Below are 19,843 nucleotides of genomic sequence, written 5' to 3' on the forward strand. Positions count from 1 at the left end.
CTGGCCCGAGGGGAGCCCACGGTGCTACCGAGTCGATGTTCTAGTTCATCAGTGCGAAGCACGTAAGGCGCGGACGCTGCACACAGAGAAACCCAAAGAGGAAACCAACGGCTGGACCCGAGGCATTAGGGATGAAACTAGATGATGGACTTCATCAAATGCCAGAGGCCTAGTGCTTCAGTCAAGAACAGGTTGTTTGATACAAAGTGAGATTTTCACTTGAAATGTCGTTAGAGGTTATTAATAATACCGCCTGACTACTAATAGTAATATCGCTGAATTAGGTACTGAATGCAGGCCAGGCAAAGTCAAAGGGAGGCGCTCCCAAGATTTCCCGCGAAAACTCCTTCCGCAGGAGATCAGACCAACTGAACTGAGGGGAGGGCAGAGCGAAGCTTGCCTCTGCTTTCCCACGCAGGCTGTCCATTCCCCCCTGCGGATGCTCAGTGGTACCTTCCGGAGGCGGAACCTCGCGCAAGCGCCTCTGTGATTGGAGAGATGCCGCCGGGGGCGGTGACGACCGTGCAGCCGGCGGGAACCTTCCTCTCTGTACGCGCGCTTTCCGGGAGAGGGTCGGGGCCAAGTACCCCCGTAGTCCCGTAGCCCCTGAACTTGCCGGAGGAAGGCAGCCTTGCTCCAGTAGCTGTGCTTCGGCAGCCCAGCGGGAGCGTCTGTAGCCTAGGGCTGAGAGGGCGAGCGCCGCTCGAACCTATCCTCGCGCAGACAGCCCGCCATCATGTCGTCCCCGGCGTCAACTCCGAGCCGCCGCAGCAGCCGGCGCGGGCGTACTACCCCTACCCAGACGCGTGAGTCTGCTTTCCCTCCCCATCCCCCTTTCCCGGAGGGGGGTCTCCCCACTACTCCCCTCTGTTCCCGCCGCTTCCTCCCCTGGGTGCCTTGGGCTGCTGAGGTTCCCGGCCCCCTCCCGGGTGTGGGTGACCCGCGTGCGCGCCTGAGCGGACGAGCGGACGCCCCAGAGTTCAGTCCCCCCCCCCCCCCCGCTTACTTTGGGTGCTTAAACATGCCCACGCCCTTTTGCCTCCAGTGTTAAAGTGTGTGTCTTTCTCACTTTGGGATCCAAGCGCGAAGTGAGGAAGCCAGGGCCTCGCCATCTCTGAGACGCAGAGGCGAGGATTCCACTTCCACGGGAGAGTTGCAGCCCATGCCCACTTCACCAGGAGCGGACTTGCAGAGCCCTGCCGCTCACGATGCCTTGTTTTCCAGTCCTCCTCAAATGCATTCTTCAGGTGAGTGTCTAAAGATGTAGGTTTACTGTAGATGGTGGAGGTAATATACGTCTGGTCAGATTTGCAGGGTTGTTGACAGTAGTTGACCTAATACCTAGGCAGTTCTAATGTTCAAAAACTAACTGATACACACAGTGTCTTGTGAGCACAGAAAGCATATATTGTTGTAGTTTCCTTAATAGGATACTTAAGAATCTTATCTGTCAAGTGTGGTGTTGAGATGACAGATCAGACAGCATACATACGACAGTTTAGAGTTTATGTGCTACCAATATTTCGATGTCAACTTTCACATCTTGTTTTTATAGCTATTCCTCTGGACTTTGATATTAGCTCACCACTGATATATGGAACTCCCAGCTCTCGGGTGGAGGGAACCCCCAGAAGTGGTGTTAGGGGCACACCTGTGAGGCAGAGGCCTGACCTGGGTTCTGCACGGAAGGGTCTACAGGTGGATGTACAGTCTGATGGGGTGAGTATGAGCACAGCCCTCTAATAGCTTCCTTTTGAAAACATAAAATGGGCTGGCTGTACGGGTGACACATGGAGGTATTTTCTACACAGGAGCTCATTATACACCTAGAGGGACAGGTGACCACCTTTCCTAATAAATCCAACCTCTCCATAGCCTCCTTCAAAACATGCCATTCCAGAACTGTTTTAAGAATTCAGGAAGCTGGGTGCTGATGAAGCTGTTAATCCTAATTATACTCGGGAAGCTGAGTTCAAGCTTTAGTACCAACATACCTGCACAAAATATATATGTGAATATATATGTGTATGTATGTACACGTGTATACACTGGGTGCTAATGGCTCACACCTGTAATCCTAGCTACTTAGGAGGCTGAGATCTGAGGCTCCTGATTCAAAACCAGCCCCGGCAGAAAAGTCTCTGAGCCTTCACTAATAAACTACTCAGGAAACAACAGAAGTGGCACTATGATTCAAGTGGTAGAGCACTAGCCTTAAGCAAAAGAAGCTCACGGGCAGTGCCCAAGCCCTGAGTTCAAGGCCCAGGGCAGACAAAAAAATATATGTATGTATGAAATACATAATTCTTTAATTCCATGGTTCGATCATTTTCTTTTGTAGACAGCAGCAGAAGATGTAGTAGCAAGTGAACAGTCTCTGGGACAAAAACTTGTCATCTGGGGGACAGATGTAAATGTGGCAACATGCAAAGAAAATTTTCAAGTAAGCTGTGTTAAGCGTTATTAATTATTTTAAGGCCTTGAAAAGCTGTGTGTAAATAGCTATCATCCACCCATTAAGCTTAATATGTTTTTCTCTCCACATCAAGAGATTTCTTCAGCGTTTTATTGATCCTCTGGCTAAAGAAGAAGAAAATGTTGGCATAGATGTCACTGAACCTTTGTACATGCAACGACTTGCAGAGGTAATCAAATGTTACAACATAAATTAAAGATTTATACTATATAACAACAAAATTAGCAAAATATGACTTTCATTTTATCTTACAGATTAATGTTATTGGGGAGCCATTTTTAAATGTAAATTGTGAACACATAAAGTCTTTTGACAAAAGTTTGTATAGACAGCTCATCTTCTACCCACAGGTAAGAATTTGGCTTTGACCTGGTGAATTACAGGAACTTGCTATAAGAAATGTTCTAGATAACAGAATTTCTTTGGTAACAGTATGCTAAATGCTTTTTATTTGCCTCTTTAAAAATGACTTTTTTCCCCCACATTTTAGTGTTTCTCAGAACAGCAAGTATATGCTGTCTTTAAGATATCACAGTTTAGTTGGCAATATTTCTGAAAATAAGACTATTAAAAAGACAATTTCTCAGGTTTTGTGGAGTAAATTTTATCTTTTTTTGGAGGGGGAGGGTCCGGTCATGGGGCCTAAACTCTGCGCCTGGGCGCTGTCCCTCAGCTCTTCAGCTGAAGGCTGGGTATAATGGTACACATCTGTAATCCCAGGCACTTAAGATACTGAGGCAGGATTGCCAGTCTAAGGCCAGTGTGAGAAACAATTTAATTTCAAAAAAATTTTTTTGGGGGTCCGGTCATGGGGCCTGAACTCTGGGCTTGGGCGCTGTCCCTCAGCTCTTCAGCTCAAGGCTAGCGCTCTACCACTTGAGCCACAGCACCACCTCCAGCTTTTTTTCTGTTTGCTTATGTGGTGCTGAGGAATCGAACCCAGGGCCTCTGGCATGCAAGGCAAGTGCTTTACCACTGAGCCACCATCCCAGCCCCGGAGTAAATTTTATCTTGAGGGACAATACTTCACACTTAGTACATTTTTATTATGTTTATTGCAGTTATTACATTATTATTACATTAGTACATTTTTTTAAGCAAAGTATGTTAGGCATTACTATAGTCTTTATTTTGGAACAAAGATCATATTTTATTAATCAAATGTAGGTATAGACTGTGACAAGCAGACTTGAATTTTGATTCTTTTCTGTTTAGCAGTCATATATAACCTCACTCAAGTTCCCAAAAGCTGTTTCTTCAACATACTGAGAGGACCATATTAAGTTTGGATGGAATGAAGTTTGATCATCTATCTTAGTATCATTTTATGGAGAAAGAATTAACTTATGAAAGTATGGGCTTAAAATTCTTTTCCTGGTATGGCTCACACCTGTAATCCTAGATACTCAGGAGGCTGAGATATTAAGGATCACAATTTGAAACCAGCCCAGGCAGGAAAGTCGGTGAGATTTTTTTTTTTGGGTCCAGTTGTGGGGCCTGAACTCTGGGCCTGGGCGCTGTCCCTCAGCTCTTCAGCTCAAGGCTAGCGCTCTACCACCTGAGCCACAGCGCCACTTCCGGCTTTTTTCTTTTTGCTTATGTGGTGCTGAAGAATCAAACCCAGGGCCTCATGCATGCAAAGCAAGCGCTCTACCACTGAGCCACCTTCCCAGCCCCTCGGTGAGATTCTTATCTCCAATTAACCACCAGAAAATTGGAAGTAGAACTGTGGTTCAAAGTGATAAGAGTGCTAGAGTGCTAGCAAAAGCTCAGGGACAGTGCCCAAGCCCCACAACCAACCAACCACCGCCCCCCTCCCCCCCCCAAAAAAAAATCCTTTTCTTGGATTTTCCCAGATGAAAAGTGTGATATATACCTGTATATCCAGAAGGCGCTTTCATGTACATCACTACATTTAACCTAATACAAGGCTTCAAAATGGCATGTGTGCCAGAAATAGGGTGCTGCTTTGGTGTTGTGACTTGTTCTTTTTTTTTTTTTTCTTTTATTCTTTGTTAATATAAACTGTTATTCCTTCACTCCATTACAGGATTAGAGACATAGCAGCATCTTTATGTTTGTTTTATAGGAAGTTATCCCAACCTTTGACATGGCTGTCAATGAAATTTTCTTTGACCGTTACCCTGACTCCATCTTAGAACATCAGATTCAAGTAAGACCATTCAATGCATTAAAGACGAAGAATATGAGAAATCTGAATCCAGAAGGTAATGTATTTAGTAATGTGAGAATATTTCACATGAAAATACACAAAGCTTTATGCTATAAAGGAACTTGAAAAGATGGATGGTGATAATGAGGGATTATAAATTTACAAAATAATACAGATTCATTTCTCCTATACAGTTTTGTGAAAGCATTATACCTTTCTCTAACAAAACTAAATATGTGAGCTGGGCATAATAGTATGTGTATAATCCAGCTAGTTGTGAAATACAGACCTGGTAGTCAATAACAGCCTAGGCAAAAGTATAAGACCCTATCTCAGAAACAAAAACAGACTGGAATATAGCTTAAGAGGTAGAATGCTTTACCTTATATGAGACAATATGACTATTAACGGATCTCTACCTTAAAATAAACTTACTCAAATGTAATCTGTAGTCCTTAAGTAGGAGTCTTCTTAGTCATTGTAGGAAAAATACTGAACATGACTACCACCCTTGAGTTTCACAAAGAATTCTAATTTGAGGAGAAGTAAATGAAAGATGGAGCAAGCCAGAGTGCCAGTGGCTCACTCCTTTAATCCAGGTGACTCGGGAGACTTGAGACCTGGAGGTTCGCAGTTCAAAGCCAGCCCAGGTAGAAAAGTCTTAGGACTCCATCTTCAACAAACCAACATCTGCTCAACTGGCAGCATGGCTAAAATGGTAAAGCTTCAGCCATGAGGGAAAAAGCCAAGCAAGAGCCCAAGGCCTGGAGTTTATCTCCAATAGTGACAAAAAAAAAAAATACTAAGATTGATTTTGGACAGGTACAATGGTACATGCTTATAATCCCTGCTACTTGGGAGGCAGAGGCAAGAGGATTGAAAATTGGAGACCAGCTTGGGCAAAGGTAACAATGAGACCCTGTCTCAATAACAAAAGGGTGGGACATAGCTCAAGTGGTAGAACACTTGCCTAGCATACACAAGGCCATGTTTTGAACCCACAACAAGTAAGATTAGTGATGGTGAACGTTTAAGAAATAAAGGGCATCTGACCTCTCTCTCATTATAGACATTGACCAGCTTATCACTATCAGTGGCATGGTGATCCGAACTTCTCAGCTGATCCCTGAGATGCAGGAGGCGTTCTTCCAATGCCAAGTATGCGCCCATACTACTCGGGTGGAAATAGACCGTGGCCGCATTGCTGAGCCCTGTGTTTGTGGCCGCTGCCACACAACCCACAGTATGGCACTGATTCACAACCGCTCCCTCTTCTCTGACAAACAGATGGTATGTGACAAACAACCCTGCACAGGAGTTTGGAGTAGGTAGCTTCTAGACACAGACACAAACTTCTATCAGTGTCTGAACCCTCAAAAACTAAACTTGTTATTCTGAACCTCTCAATCTTCCTAAATGACATCTCCTTCTGCTCCTTGGATGGTGGAGGTTTTATTAAGGAGTTCTGGGCTGGAATATGTACAGGACATTAACAGCTGCTTTTATGGGAACTCTTTAAGACTGCCTAATGTTCTTTGAGTTAGAATATGTAAAACAATTGAGACCAGATATGACTAAATTCTATTGTCCTGCAACTGTTCCATTAAGAATAGAAAATGTCTGGCTGGGAATATGGCTCAGTGGTAGAGCACTTGCCTTGCATGCTCGACGCCCTGGGTTCGATTCCTCAGCACCACATAAGAAAAAAGCCGGAAGTGGCGCTGTGGCTCAAGTGGTAGAGTGCTAGCCTTGAGCTGAAGAGCTGAGGGACAGCGCCCAGGCCCAGAGTTCAGGCCCCAGGACCGGAATAAAAAAAATGTCGCGCTGGGAAGGTGGCTCAGTGGTAGAGCGCTTGCCTTGCATGCATGAGGCCCTGGCTTCGATTCCTCAGCACCACATAAGCAAAAAGAAAAAAGCCAGAAATGGCACTGTGGCTCAAGTGGTAGAGTGCTCGCCTTGAACTGAAGAGCTGAGGGACAGCGCCCAGGCCCAGAGTTCAGGCCCCACGACCAGACCCATAAAAAAAAAAAAGAATAGAAAATGTTGTAAGTTTTTCTCACAAATTTTGTCTAGGAAGTTTGACCTTTTACCTCTAGAATCATGAAAATGTTTAAATGGCATAGAAATAAGCAGAGGAAAGTCAGAAATTTTACTGTGATCCATAAAAATTTACATACAAATCCAGGTCTGGTGGTATATGCCTATACTCTCAGCTACAAGGAAGATGAAGATAGGATCCTGCTCTAAAGCCAGCCTGAGCAAAAAGATAAGACTCTACTAAAAAGAAAAATAAGCTTGTTACTGATGGCTTATTCCTATAATCCTAGCTACTCAGGAGGCTGAGATGATGGTTCAAAGCCAGCCAGGGCAGAAAAGTTCTTAAGACTCTCCCAAATAACCAGAAAAAAGCTGAATTGGGGAGTTGGAAGTGTGGCTCAGATAGTAGAGTGCCAGCCAATAAGAGAAAATGTCAAATATCAAGTTGAAGCCCCAAAAGAAAAAAAGACAAAAGAGGGGGGGAAGCTGCTTTAGAATTATGGCTCATAGAATGCTAGCTAAGCAGATGCAAGACCCAGAGTTCACAACCAACAAAAAAAAGCAGGATTAGTTAGATTTTCTTTGATTAGGTATTAGTTTCATTAAATGGTTTCTTTCATAGTGCGGTATGGTATTTAGAGCTGGAGTTTCAAAGGCAGATTCATTGCTGCTAGGACCTTGTGATCTGGTTTGGCTTTTTTTGTTGTTGTTGGCCATGGGGCTTAAATTCAGGGGCTGGGCACTGTCTGAGCTGTTTTGCTCAAGGCTAGTGCTCCACTGCTTTGAGACACAATCCACTTTAAGTTTTCCTTTGGTTTGAAATAAGAGTCTCATGAACTTTCTTGCCTAGGCTGACTTTGAACCACGATCTTCATATCTCAGTCTCCTGAGTAGCTAGGATTACAGGTGTGAGCCACTAGCGCAGGGCTGGTCTGGTATTCTTATTCCTAGGTCTGTCAAAGACTGCAAAACTGGCTTAGAATAAAACCCTTTAAATCTTCAGACTCAGAGGTTTTATTGGTTTAGAAAGATCTTCCTTAAGCCGGGTGCTGGTGGCTCACGCCTGTAATCCTAGCTGCTCAGTATGCTGAGATCTGAGGATCACAGTTCAAAGCCTGCGTGGGCAAGAAAGTCCAGGAGACTCTTTATCTCCAATAAATCACTCAAAAAGGGAAGTGGCACTGTGGCTCAAGTGGTAGAACACTCGCCTTGAGCTGAAGAGCTGAGGGATAGTGTCCAGGCCCAGAGTTAAAGACCCACGACTGACAAAAAAAAGGTCTTCCTTGAGTATCTCCTCTGTTCATGCTGCCTGAGGTCCCTAAAGCCTTATTTTGTTTTGTTCCTGTGTGTGTGACTCATTACTGTCACATTTGCACCATTTCTCCACTCCTGGAGAGAAGGACATAACCCACTATGAATTCCCAACACGTGCAACAGGGTACAGCATTAAGCAGGCTTTCAGGTGGCACCTATTATGTAAGTGGATGCAGATGGATGTGGCAAATATCTTTTTGTGGGGGGAGGGGATCTGGTCGTGGGGCCTGAACTCTGGGCCTGGGCGTGATCCCTCACTCTTCAGCTCAAGGCTAGCACTCTACCACTTGAGCCACAGAGCCACTTCCAGCTTTTCTTTTTTTCTGCTTATCTTGTGCTGAGGAATCAACCCAGGGCCTCATGCATGCAAGGCAAGCGCTCTACCACCGAGCCACCTTCCCAGCCCATGGATGTGGCAAATATCTGTAAGCATGAAATACCTGAGTGGTCAAATACTTACTGATCATGCATAAGGCCCTGGGTTCATCTCCAGCAATGCAATGCAAAGAGAGGGAAAACGCGTGTACTTCCCTACCTAGGATATCTACTGGGGTAAGCTTGTTTGCTTGCTCTTTTTTTTTTTTTCCCATGGGGGGGGGTAGTTTTACTGCTTGAACTCAGAGCCTGAATATCATCCTTTATCTATTTGGCTAAGAATAGTGCTCTGCCACTTGAGCCATAACTCCAGTTCTTAAGGGGTGAGATACCTTTCTGCCTGGACTTGCTTTGAACAGTGAATCTCAGATCTCTGTCTTGACTAGCAAGGGGTATAGGTATAAATGACTAGCACCCATCTGGGAGTAACTTCTCAAGAAAGAATTAGTAACAAACATTTATACAGCAAGATGAGAACTATAACCTTGAACTGACAAGCAACAAAAATCATCTAAGTAGACCCCTCCCTCTCAAATGGGAGTGTTTAAATATTTTTACCAAATATGTCACCTCAAAAGCAGCTTTAAAAAAAAACTGCCTAAAATGAAACCATTCATTTTGGCAGAGATTTTGTGTGTATGTCTGTCTCTCAGTCCATACTAAGGATGGGTTTCAGGGATTTGCTTATGCTTGTTTGACAGGTGCTCTACCATTTGAGCCACACACTCCACCCACAAAATAATTTTCTAAAAGAGGTGAAGATGCTAGGTATCAGACATAGTTCTATACAAGAGCAGTTGTTTTGTTCTGTGGTGTTTTTCTGTTTTTTAAATGATTTTTTTTCTTGGTGCTGTTTCTCAAGTTATCTTCATGATTCTTCCTTTAGATTAAACTTCAAGAATCTCCTGAAGACATGCCTGCCGGTCAGACACCTCACACTGTTATACTCTTCGCTCACAATGATCTTGTGGACAAGGTTCAGCCTGGGGACAGAGTGAATGTCACAGGTAAGAGTCACATCTTGGGTTTTTGTTGTTTTTTTTTTTTTTTTAACATCTGATGTTTTGCTTATTGACTAGTGCTCTATCAACCAAGCCACACCTTCCCCTCGTATCTTTTTTTTTTATTTTTTTTTTTTATTGTGAAAATACTATACAGAGGGGTTACAATTACATGGGCAAGATAGTGAGTACATTTCTTATCAAGCATTGTAGCCTCCTCCTTTGTTTACCCTTCCCATCCCTTCCCATCCTCCCCCCCACCCAATCCTCCCCCCCAAAGTTGTATAGTTCGTTTTCGACATGACGACTTGTACTTCTCATTGTTGCAACAGGTCCATCTGTATCCTTATTTAAACAACTTGTTTTTCCCCTTCCCCTCCACAAATTATACCGACATAAAATACAGTGAAAGCAGGGGTTATACTGTGGGGGAGGGACATACAAAGCAACAAAGAAATAATCTTATAATTGTGTTAGAAACAAATGCATGAAATCTTATCTTGTTTTTAATGCCTCTTTCAGTTCAGTCATTAGTTAATTGGACTGGAACTGGTTATGTTTGCCATCATAATTGCAGGTATTTGAGGGTTTTTTGTTTTTTTGTTGGTTGTGGGTCTTGAACTCTGGGCCTGGGCGCTGTCCCTCAGCTCTTCAGCTCAAGGTGAGTGCTCTACCACTTGAGCCACAGCACCACTCCCAGTTTTCTGGTGGTTTGTTGGGGATAAAAGTCTTATGGACTTTCCTTCCCAGGCTGACTTTGACCCAGGATCCTCAGCTCTTAGCCTCCAGAGTAGCTAGGATTACAGGCTTGAGCCACCAGCACCTAGTAGGTATTTGAGGTTTTGAGAATACCCCTGCTTTAGCCAGCATCTTTTTTTGTTGTTGTTGTTGTTGTTGTTTGGTCGGTCAAGAGACTTAAACTCTGGGCCTACGGGCTGTTCCTGTGCTCTTCAGCCCAAGGCTAGCGCTCTACCTGCACCACTTCTGTTTTTCTGGTGGTTAATTGGAGACAAGAGTCTTATGGACATTCCTGCCTGGCCTGGCTTTGAATCACCATCCTCAGAGCTCCGCCTCCTGAGTAACTAGGATTACAGGCATTAGCCACCTGTGTCTGGCACTCTTACACTAGGAAATCTTTCTATTCTTCCCAGACTTGGATTTTTTTTTGTTGTTTATTTTTTTTTCCTCCATTGTGGAGCTTGAACTGCAGGGATAGCCTGGGTGTTATCCCTGAGCTTTTTTTGTTCAAGGCTAGAGCTCTGCCACTTAGAACCACAGCTTTACTTGCCGTTTTCTCACTAGAAAATTGGAGATAAGAGTCTCACAGACTTTTCTGCTTGGGCTGGCTTTGAACCACAATCCTCAGATCTCAATCTCCTGAGTAGCTAGGAATATAGGTGTGAGCCACCAGTGCCTGGCTCCAGACTTGGATTTTTATGGTCTTTGTGGTCACTTCTTGCCCCATGCTATGTAGGTCTCAAATTGGTGCTTTTGGACTGTATGAAAGCAGCTTCAGACCAGGTTGATATTGGTAGGATTTGATCTGTGCCAGCACAGATTATTTCTCAAATGTACATCTTAAATCTTAATAGTGACTCATAGAGAAAGGTAGGGCAGAGCACCTTGCTTCCAGGCTGGGAGGCTGAGACAGACTATAGGTAGCTACAGCTCAACACTGTGGTACATCACAAATCCAGGATCTAGATCCTATCTCTTCTACCAAAGATAGCCTTTCCATGGCAGCATGAGTATGTCAGACTTTGGAGACATGTGGTCACTTGATCATTCAAGAGGGTCTCTTGTGGCATCTTTCTGCATTGAGGCCAGGAAGACTGGGGCCCATACATCCATCTGCTTGTCGGTCAAGCTTTTTGCTTTTTTCTTTTCCCTACCTCCCCCCCCAGTACTAGAAATTGAACTCAGGGCCCTGCACTTGCTAAAAAACATTCTACAGCTATGACTGAGCCACTTAAATTGCCATAAATAAAACCAGCTTTCTGTGTTTGTGAAGTATAACCTCTTACAAGATTATTACATGTTTAGCTGGTTTTTATGTTTAAAATGAGTATTGCATTGACAGGTTAAGTAAATAAGTAACAGTGGCTTATGCCATCTATATGAAAGATCAAACTTTACTCTCAAAAAACAGCAGAAACAATCGCTCTGAAGCTAAAACTTTCTGGTTTGAAATTCAAAGATAAGCATCAGACATATGTTCTGTTTTGTGTTTTGTTTTGTTTCAGTGCTGAGAGCCTTTGCACATGCTAAACAAGCATTCTGCCACCCAGTTGCATGTGTGGTCTGTCCTCAGCTAGAAACACTTATTATAAACTAAAAATAGTCATTTTTCTTTCACCTTTGCCCAGTAAGCTATTCTTGTTATCCATGACATAATTTTTAAAGTATTTAAACTTTTGTGGTTTATTTTCTTTCCAGTTTTTTTAGTATACAGTTTAAAATTTTTGCTCCAGTCACATACTAAGATTTTTATATTCAGCCTAGGGAACTCATGGTACTATTTATTGAACACGATGATGAACTCAACCTTTTGATGAGAGCAGTCTTTCATTTCACCTCAGATGTGTACATGTTGTGCAATTATACTCAGATGGCTGCCCACTGTCAGAGCTAACAAGAGACAGAGACAAACATAATTTTAGGTTTCTTGTTTTCAGAGACCTAAATTCTTCCCAGCTTGGACTTTTACTGCTGCTATCTTCCCAGTTTGTCAGAACAGGAGTGGGAGTTTGCAGTATGGGACTGAGTCTTCAATCCAGGAGGTCAGCGCCAAAATATACCAGAGATAAGAGACCGAGTGCTTGCTTATCTTGGTACTGCCAGTGATCTGTGCTGGCCATTGAGTCCTGACAAGAAAGAAGTTCAAAGCCAGGTGCCGGTGGCTCACGCCTGTAATCCTAGCTACTCAGGAGGCTGAGATCTGAGGATCGAGGTTCAAAGCCAGCCCGGGCAGGAAAGTTTTATCTCCAATAAACCGCTAGAAAACCGGAAGTGGTGCTGTGGCTTAAGCAGTAGTGCTCGCCTTGAGCTGAAAAGCACAAGGACAGCACCCAAGCCCAGAGTTCAAGCCCCACAACCAACAAAAAAGAAAGAAAGAAAAGAAGTTCAAGGAAAGTAAAAGTGTTATCTAGTGGTCACTGAGCTCTGAAAAGGAGAAATACAGGGGCTAAAAGTATGCTTTGTGGATGTGTCCTCAGGCATCTACCGAGCAGTGCCTATTCGAGTCAATCCAAGAGTGAGCAACGTGAAGTCTGTCTACAAAACCCACATTGATGTAATTCATTATCGGAAGACGGATGCAAAACGCCTGCATGGCCTTGATGAAGAAGCAGAACAGAAACTTTTTTCAGAAAAACGTGTGGAATTGCTTAAGGAACTTTCCAGGAAACCAGACATATATGAAAGACTAGCTTCAGCCTTGGCTCCCAGTATTTACGAACATGAAGATATAAAGAAGGTAATGGTGTATATGTTAACCTATGATCATACAATTTAACTGTCAGTTTCTCTAAATAGCTGTTTCCTGTTTAACAGAGCAAGGTGCTCGACCCCCTCTTTGTTGTTGGTTGGGAATTATAGATTTGTTACTTATGTACTCAATCCTGTACTGAAGCCACTCATGTTCCTAAATGTTGTTAGAGGCCACCCAGAGATCTGAACAGCAATTTATGTTCTGGCGGAGTGTATGGAATTCTCACATGCTTTTCTTTTTTGTGTCTCTCCTGGGTCATGATACTCAGGATCTAGGCACTGTCCTTGAGTTGTTTTTGTGAGAGTGCTTAGATTCAGAGTAGAAAAGTATCGCTAAATTTTAAGTGAAATGTACTACTCAGCAGTAAGTGTTTTGCTGTGGACTTTTTTTTTGTTTTAGGGAATCTTACTTCAGCTCTTTGGTGGAACAAGAAAAGACTTTAGTCACACAGGAAGGGGTAAATTTCGTGCCGAGATCAACATCCTTCTGTGTGGTGACCCTGGTACCAGCAAGTCCCAGCTGCTGCAGTATGTGTACAATCTGGTCCCCAGGGGTCAGTACACATCTGGAAAGGGCTCCAGTGCAGTTGGCCTCACAGCCTATGTGATGAAGGATCCTGAGACCAGGCAACTAGTCCTGCAGACAGGTGCCCTTGTCTTGAGTGACAATGGTATCTGCTGTATTGATGAGTTTGACAAGATGAATGAGAGTACAAGATCAGTGTTGCACGAAGTCATGGAGCAGCAGACTCTCTCCATTGCAAAGGTGAGTCTCAGTCCTGGCTGCTTGACATGGATCCACATTGGATATGAAGCATATGCAGAGCTGTGCAGCTTTGCCACATCTTTTTTTGCTCTGTTACACACTGATGTGTAATACACTTAGAGCTTGAATTTGAACTGATAGAAATTATGCTTCAATTCACATGAGAGTGTGCCTTCTGAGAAGGACATGACAAAGCACGTCTTCATCTAAGCTCAGTCCTGGTTTTAAATCATAGAACAGGGTGTGTCCATGTGCAACTGAGGAAATAAGTAAAGGTTATAAGGCTCTTAAATAGCAGAACAAATAAAATTTAGCTGGAGACAAGAAAAAGATGAGATGGATCTCATCCCTACTGGCCTCAGGGAGAATCTTCTAACTGCTATTGTCTTTCATAGGCTGGGATCATCTGTCAGCTCAATGCACGCACTTCTGTACTGGCAGCAGCAAACCCCATTGAATCTCAGTGGAATCCTAAAAAAACAACCATTGAAAACATCCAGCTACCTCACACATTACTGTCAAGGTATTAAAAGTTTTATAAAGATAGATGTTTCTGTTGCCTCATTGACAGAATTTTCAGTGAAAGATTGCAATTCATTTTAATGCGAAGTATTTCAGATTTGGTTAGTGTGTGCTTTTCACAGCAAGGATTGTATTCTGTCTATAAGTAGATAGCATCGCAACATTGATTTTCTGAAGCCATTAAAGCATTTCCTTTCAACATCTTTTCAGGTAACATCATTTTTCCTTAGTTTGAAAGCTACTATTAATAGTCAACGGAGAACAGCTTTGCTATCATACCACTGATTTCAGCCCCACTACTCCTCATATTAGTGTATTTCATAAATGGGTTTTAGAATTTAAGTACTTTGTGTGTATGTGTGTGCTAGTGTGTATGCGCGCATGTGTGTGTGCGCGTGTGCGCGTGTGTGTGCACTGGTCCTGGGGCTTGAACTTAGGGCTTGGGCTCTGTCCCTGAGTTTTGTATTCAGTGCTGGCACTCTACTACCACTTCAGCTACAGCCCTACTTCCAGCCTTTTTGGAAGCTAATTGGAGATAAGCTATGAAGCAGCTGGACTGGCTTTGAATCTTGATCCTCAGATGTCAGTCTCCTGAGTAACTGGGATTACAGTCGTGATTCGCCAGCACCTAGCATTAACAGTTCTTTTTTTTAACTAAATAATTTTGTTTTTATTGCTTATACTGCTAGGGATCAAACACAGAGCCTTGCACATACTAGGCAAGTGCTCTTCTACTGAGCTATACCCCAAATCATCTACCATCTCTTGACAGTTGTATATATTGTCATTCAAGTCTTCCAGTCTTCAAAGAAACATTTCCTAGAAGGTAGTCTTTTACTCGTTCTTACCTAGACAGACCAGAGGATAAGGGCTCAAGGCCCTTTGTCAGGGGTAGAGAACTGTTGTCCTTCAGAAGGCCCTTACTGGGTATGGGCTCACTGCAATCTGATGGCCCAAGGACTTTTAAGATCTGTTTGTGAGCCGGGCGCTGGTGGCTCACGCCTGTAATCCTAGCTACTCAGGAGGCTGAGATCTGAGGATCGTGGTTCAAAGCCAGCCCGGGCAGGAGAAACCGTGAGACTCCTATCTCCAATAAACCACCAGAAAACCGGAAGTGGCGCTGTAGCTCAAGTGGTAGAGCGCTTGCCTTGAGCTGAAGAGCTGAGGGACAGCGCCCAGGCCCAGAGTTCAAGCCCCACGACCGACAAAAAAAAAAAAAAAAAGATCTGTTTGTGGATATGTTGGTGTCCCAACTGAGAAGACAATCTTTTCTTCCTATTTTCTCAGGTTTGATCTGATTTTCCTAATGTTAGACCCTCAGGATGAGGCATATGACAGGCGTCTGGCTCATCACCTGGTCTCACTGTACTACCAGAGCGAAGAGCAGGTGGAGGAAGAGTTCTTGGACATGGCAGTGTTGAAGGACTACATTGCATATGCTCATAGTACCATCATGCCCCGTCTGAGTGAGGAGGCTAGCCAGGCTCTCATTGAGGTAACAAAGCCTGAGAAAAAAGGTTTTAGTGAGCCTGCTGTCCAAAGCATTGGTACAGCTAATTCATCATCCTATTTAAGCTACTTTATAAGACTAATATGCCATTTTCTATTAACTACTTGTTTTCTTCAGCTATAAATTGATTTTTCCAAATGTAAAAAGGCAAAGATTCATTTATGTTAAATGGCACACTTTTATATTTAAGTACTTGCAAGCGCAGTGATTCAAGTTCAAATATAGGTGATATGACTTCCTAATTTCTTTTTCTTCTTTTTTTTTTCCCCAGAGCTGAGGACCAAACTCAGGGCCTCGTGCTTGCCAGGCAGGCGCTCTTCTGCTGAGCTAAACCTCAGCCCCTGACTTCCTAATTTCTAACTGGGAAAGTCATCCAGTCACTCTAACATTCACTTGTTTGAAAACAAAAATGTATAGTATTTTATATTCATACACCTTTGTGCATGGACAGGCATGCACAACGGCATGTGCAGATTATTCAAGTGTTGTGATAAGAAGCTTCTGGTATTTAGAAAGTATTTATGTGTTCACTAAGTGTATAAAGTGTGTTAATATTTCATTTGGACCCTGAAAAAAAAGTTTAGTTCAGTTTCACTTGTAACATCATTACAGTCTCTTTACATGCCTTAGCAAATGGATTTTTACCCAAAGTATATATACTAGATTCAGTGTGTAAGCTGTTTTCATATAAGTCCCTCTAATTCATCTTTTCTTTACAACCTGCTCATAATTCCACGTGCCATGTCACCTTCCTCTGCTACAGTGTTCCATTCTATTCTAGGAATCATACTCGGAACCTTGAGTATACTAGGCAAGCATTCCACCATGGGAGCAACATTAGTTGCCCTCTGTTCTCTATAAGTATACAAGACTTCTCCAAGTCTTCACAAAAGTCTCTGACCAGTGATGTACATTATTATTGAAAACATCCAGGATTTACATGTCTGTCTACCTGTCTATCTGTCCACCACTTGATAAGGCCCAGGCCTAGATCTAATTTTTTATTGCCCTCTGTAATTTCACAAGGCAGCCAGACAGGATTTCGGTTTATTTGCAGAGCACTAGTTGTTTAAGTTCAACCATGGCACTATAGTTCTTGTCAACAAGCAGTTTTCCTTTCGTTTTTTTCTACCTGTACTAGGCTTATGTAGACATGAGGAAGATTGGTAGTAGCCGAGGAATGGTTTCTGCATATCCTAGACAGCTGGAGTCATTAATTCGATTAGCAGAAGCCCATGCTAAAGTAAGATTTTCAAGCAAAGTTGAAGCAGTTGATGTGGAAGAGGCAAAACGTCTACACCGGGAGGCTCTGAAGCAGTCTGCAACTGACCCCCGAACTGGCATTGTGGACATATCTATTCTTACTACAGGTTTGTATGTCTGAAAAAAACGTCTTTTGAAAATTGTACCAGGCACAGGTAGCTCACACCTTTAATCCTAGCTACTCAAGGTGCTGAGATCTAAGAGTTACAATTCAAAAACAGCCTAGACAGGGAAGTCCATGAGACTCTTAGGTCCAGTTAAATACCAAAAAAAGCTTGAAGTGGAGCACTGCTCAAGTGGTAGAACTCTATCTAGCTCAAGGATAGTGCCCAGGCTGATTTCAAGTCCCAGGACAAAAAAAAAATCTTACATGCTTTTGAATAAATTTCAGCACAGCCCCCTATCTTTCTTGGCAGTGTTTATGGGAATTTGAAGGAACATTTATGGAAATTTGAAACATCACTTCTTAATGGCTGAAACATTTTATTGATTTCTTTTTAATATCAGGAATGAGTGCTACGTCTCGTAAACGGAAAGAGGAATTAGCTGAAGCATTGAGAAAACTTATTTTATCTAAAGGCAAAATACCAGCTCTGAAATACCAGCAGCTTTTTGAAGATATTCGGGGACAATCTGACATAGTAAGTGTTTATGTGGGATTTTTTTGTTTAGTAATATTTTTCTTTTTCCTTAACATTTTGAGTTTGTTTGGGGAGGGAGTTGCCTTTATTTTCTCAAATAATATGAGATCAAAACTTATTATTATACCTTTACAGAGTTTGAATTCATTTGAGGGATAAAATACTTGCATAACCTTTTGCAAATAATTACATGCGGCAAATGCAGCCTTTCTTGTTTCGGGGGGGGGGGGGAGATGGCAGTATTCTATTTTTATAACATTTATTGTTCCTCGCTGCGTTGCCACCTTGAGAGCAAAGTTGAGTTGTAATGTTAGAGAAGAGGCCATACTAATTTTAAAATGTGCAGATTTCACATGGAGACTGGGGTGGTACTTTGTGACTGTACTAGTTAGGGGGAATTAATCTCTGAAATATTTATTTTTCTTCTCTTCCCAAAGGCAATTACCAAAGATATGTTTGAAGAAGCCCTGCGTGCTTTGGCTGATGATGACTTCTTGACAGTGACTGGAAAAACTGTTCGCTTGCTGTGAGGCTGTTGGGAGCCATACTGCTTACATGCTGCTTGCTGCACCTGTTCACGTACAAGCGCAGGCTACAGGCCAGACAGTTGCTGCTGCCACTGCCAACAAATTCTGAAAGGCATTATTCAACTACATAAGTTTCCTAACCTGGATTCAAATTTTTTACTAATGTTGGGGGGGTGGGGCTTCAGCATGTTTCTCAATGTGTTTCAATATTTTAATAGGTCGATCTATAAATATATACAGTATAGGTTATTTTCTTGATGTGCCTTTTTTTTAGCACAGTAAATGGAAGTGGCAAGCAGATTGTAGTTCTTGCACCAGAACTGTTTGTGGCAGTTATCAGTATACCTGAGGGTTTTCTTCTGGTTGTGGATTTGTTTTTGAAATGCTGTGGATAGAACTCAAGGCCTCACAAATTCTAGGAAGGTAATGCCCCTGAAGGATTCTCTGGAGGATTTTACGACAGAAAATAACAGGTGGTAAGGGCACATGGGTCCGTGTGAGGTAGTGTAAGGCTAGCACATTTCTTCCTTTTACAGTATTTGAGTAATTGCCTTTAGAGGCTTTTTTTTAATCCCCCATGGCTTCTTTTAGATGATAAATATGGTTCAAATCACTAGATTCTAAGTTTCCCTACTCTATCCTAATTTGTAAGACTTTTCTTTAAATAAAACATAGAAAAAATAACACTTGGTTATTTGGTACTTTCTGATTAAGATAAAAGCTTTTCATTGTGGAACCTTCATAATGGTAAGTACATTGTCGATGATAAAGATACAGTGGTTTTCATTTTGTTCATACCTTTGTGTGTGTGTGTGCATGTGCACGTGTGTGTGTGCACACGTACAAATTCTGGGCTTGAACTCTGGGCCTGGGAGCTCTTGCTCAAGGCTAGTGCTCTTCTACTTGAGCCACAGCTCCACTTCAGCTTTTTTTCCAGTGATTAATTGGAGATGAAGAGTCTCACAGATTTTCATACCCTGGCTGGCTTTGAATCCCAATCCTCACATCTCAGCTTCCTTAGTAGCTAAAAATACAGGCAGGAGTCACTAACACCCAGCTTTTTCTTTTTATTTTTTTGGTTATGGTTTTTGAACTCTGCCTGGACAGAGTCTCTGGGCTCTCGCTAAAGGCTAGCGCTCTACCACTTTGAGTCAGTACTACTTCCACTTTTCTGGTGGTTACAGACTTTCCTGCCCAGTCTGGCTTTGAACAGTGATCCTCAGAATCTCAATCTTTTTAGAAGCTAGGATTATAGGCATGAGCTACCAGTACTCAGCTATATACAATACACTTTCTGGATGTGGTTGTTGGTTTTGTTTTGTTTTTGTTGGGGGTCTTTTCTTTTTTGGTACTGATGATTACACTCTGAACATTGCATTTGCTAGGCAAACACTTTTCCACTGAGCTACATCCCAACCCCTTTCTTAAAATTCCTAGCTGGGTTCCAGTGGCTCACACCTGTAGTCCCAGCTACTCAGGAGGCTCAGATCTGAGGATCACAGTTCAAAACCAGCCAGGGCACAAAAGTCTGAGACTCTCCAATAGAGAGTCTGGAAGTGGTGCTGTGGCTCAAGTGTTACAGTACTCGCCTTGAGCTGAAGAGCTCAGGGACAGCGCTCAAGCCCCATCACCAGCCAAAAAAATTCCTAGCACCAAGGCTCTCGTTGGTTTGCCTTGCTGTATTGACACACTAATTTTCTAAAACTTGAGCTGCCTCTAGTCCAGAATTTTGCTGGTCAATTGGAATCT

General features: G+C 42.8%; 1 protein-coding gene across 1 annotated transcript; it reads left to right on the top strand.

Moving 5' to 3' along the window:
• The first annotated feature begins 538 nt into the window (after window positions 1-538).
• Mcm4 (minichromosome maintenance complex component 4) lies at window positions 539-18,759 on the top strand. The gene is made up of 16 exons (XM_069990689.1): window positions 539-806; window positions 1,083-1,247; window positions 1,556-1,719; window positions 2,342-2,443; window positions 2,550-2,645; window positions 2,731-2,826; window positions 4,566-4,704; window positions 5,719-5,939; window positions 9,262-9,382; window positions 12,592-12,851; window positions 13,266-13,631; window positions 14,027-14,154; window positions 15,441-15,648; window positions 16,805-17,033; window positions 17,434-17,567; window positions 18,005-18,759. The coding sequence occupies exons 1-16, from the start codon at window positions 737-739 to the stop codon at window positions 18,095-18,097; spliced, it is 2,592 nt and encodes an 863-aa protein (XP_069846790.1). The 5' UTR covers window positions 539-736; the 3' UTR covers window positions 18,098-18,759.
• Window positions 18,760-19,843: the final 1,084 nt, after the last annotated feature.

The sequence above is a fragment of the Dipodomys merriami genome, unplaced genomic scaffold (genome assembly GCF_024711535.1).
Source record: "Dipodomys merriami isolate MVZ:Mamm:240054 unplaced genomic scaffold, mDipMer1.0.p SCAF_4, whole genome shotgun sequence".
NCBI classification, from domain to species: Eukaryota; Metazoa; Chordata; class Mammalia; order Rodentia; family Heteromyidae; genus Dipodomys; species Dipodomys merriami.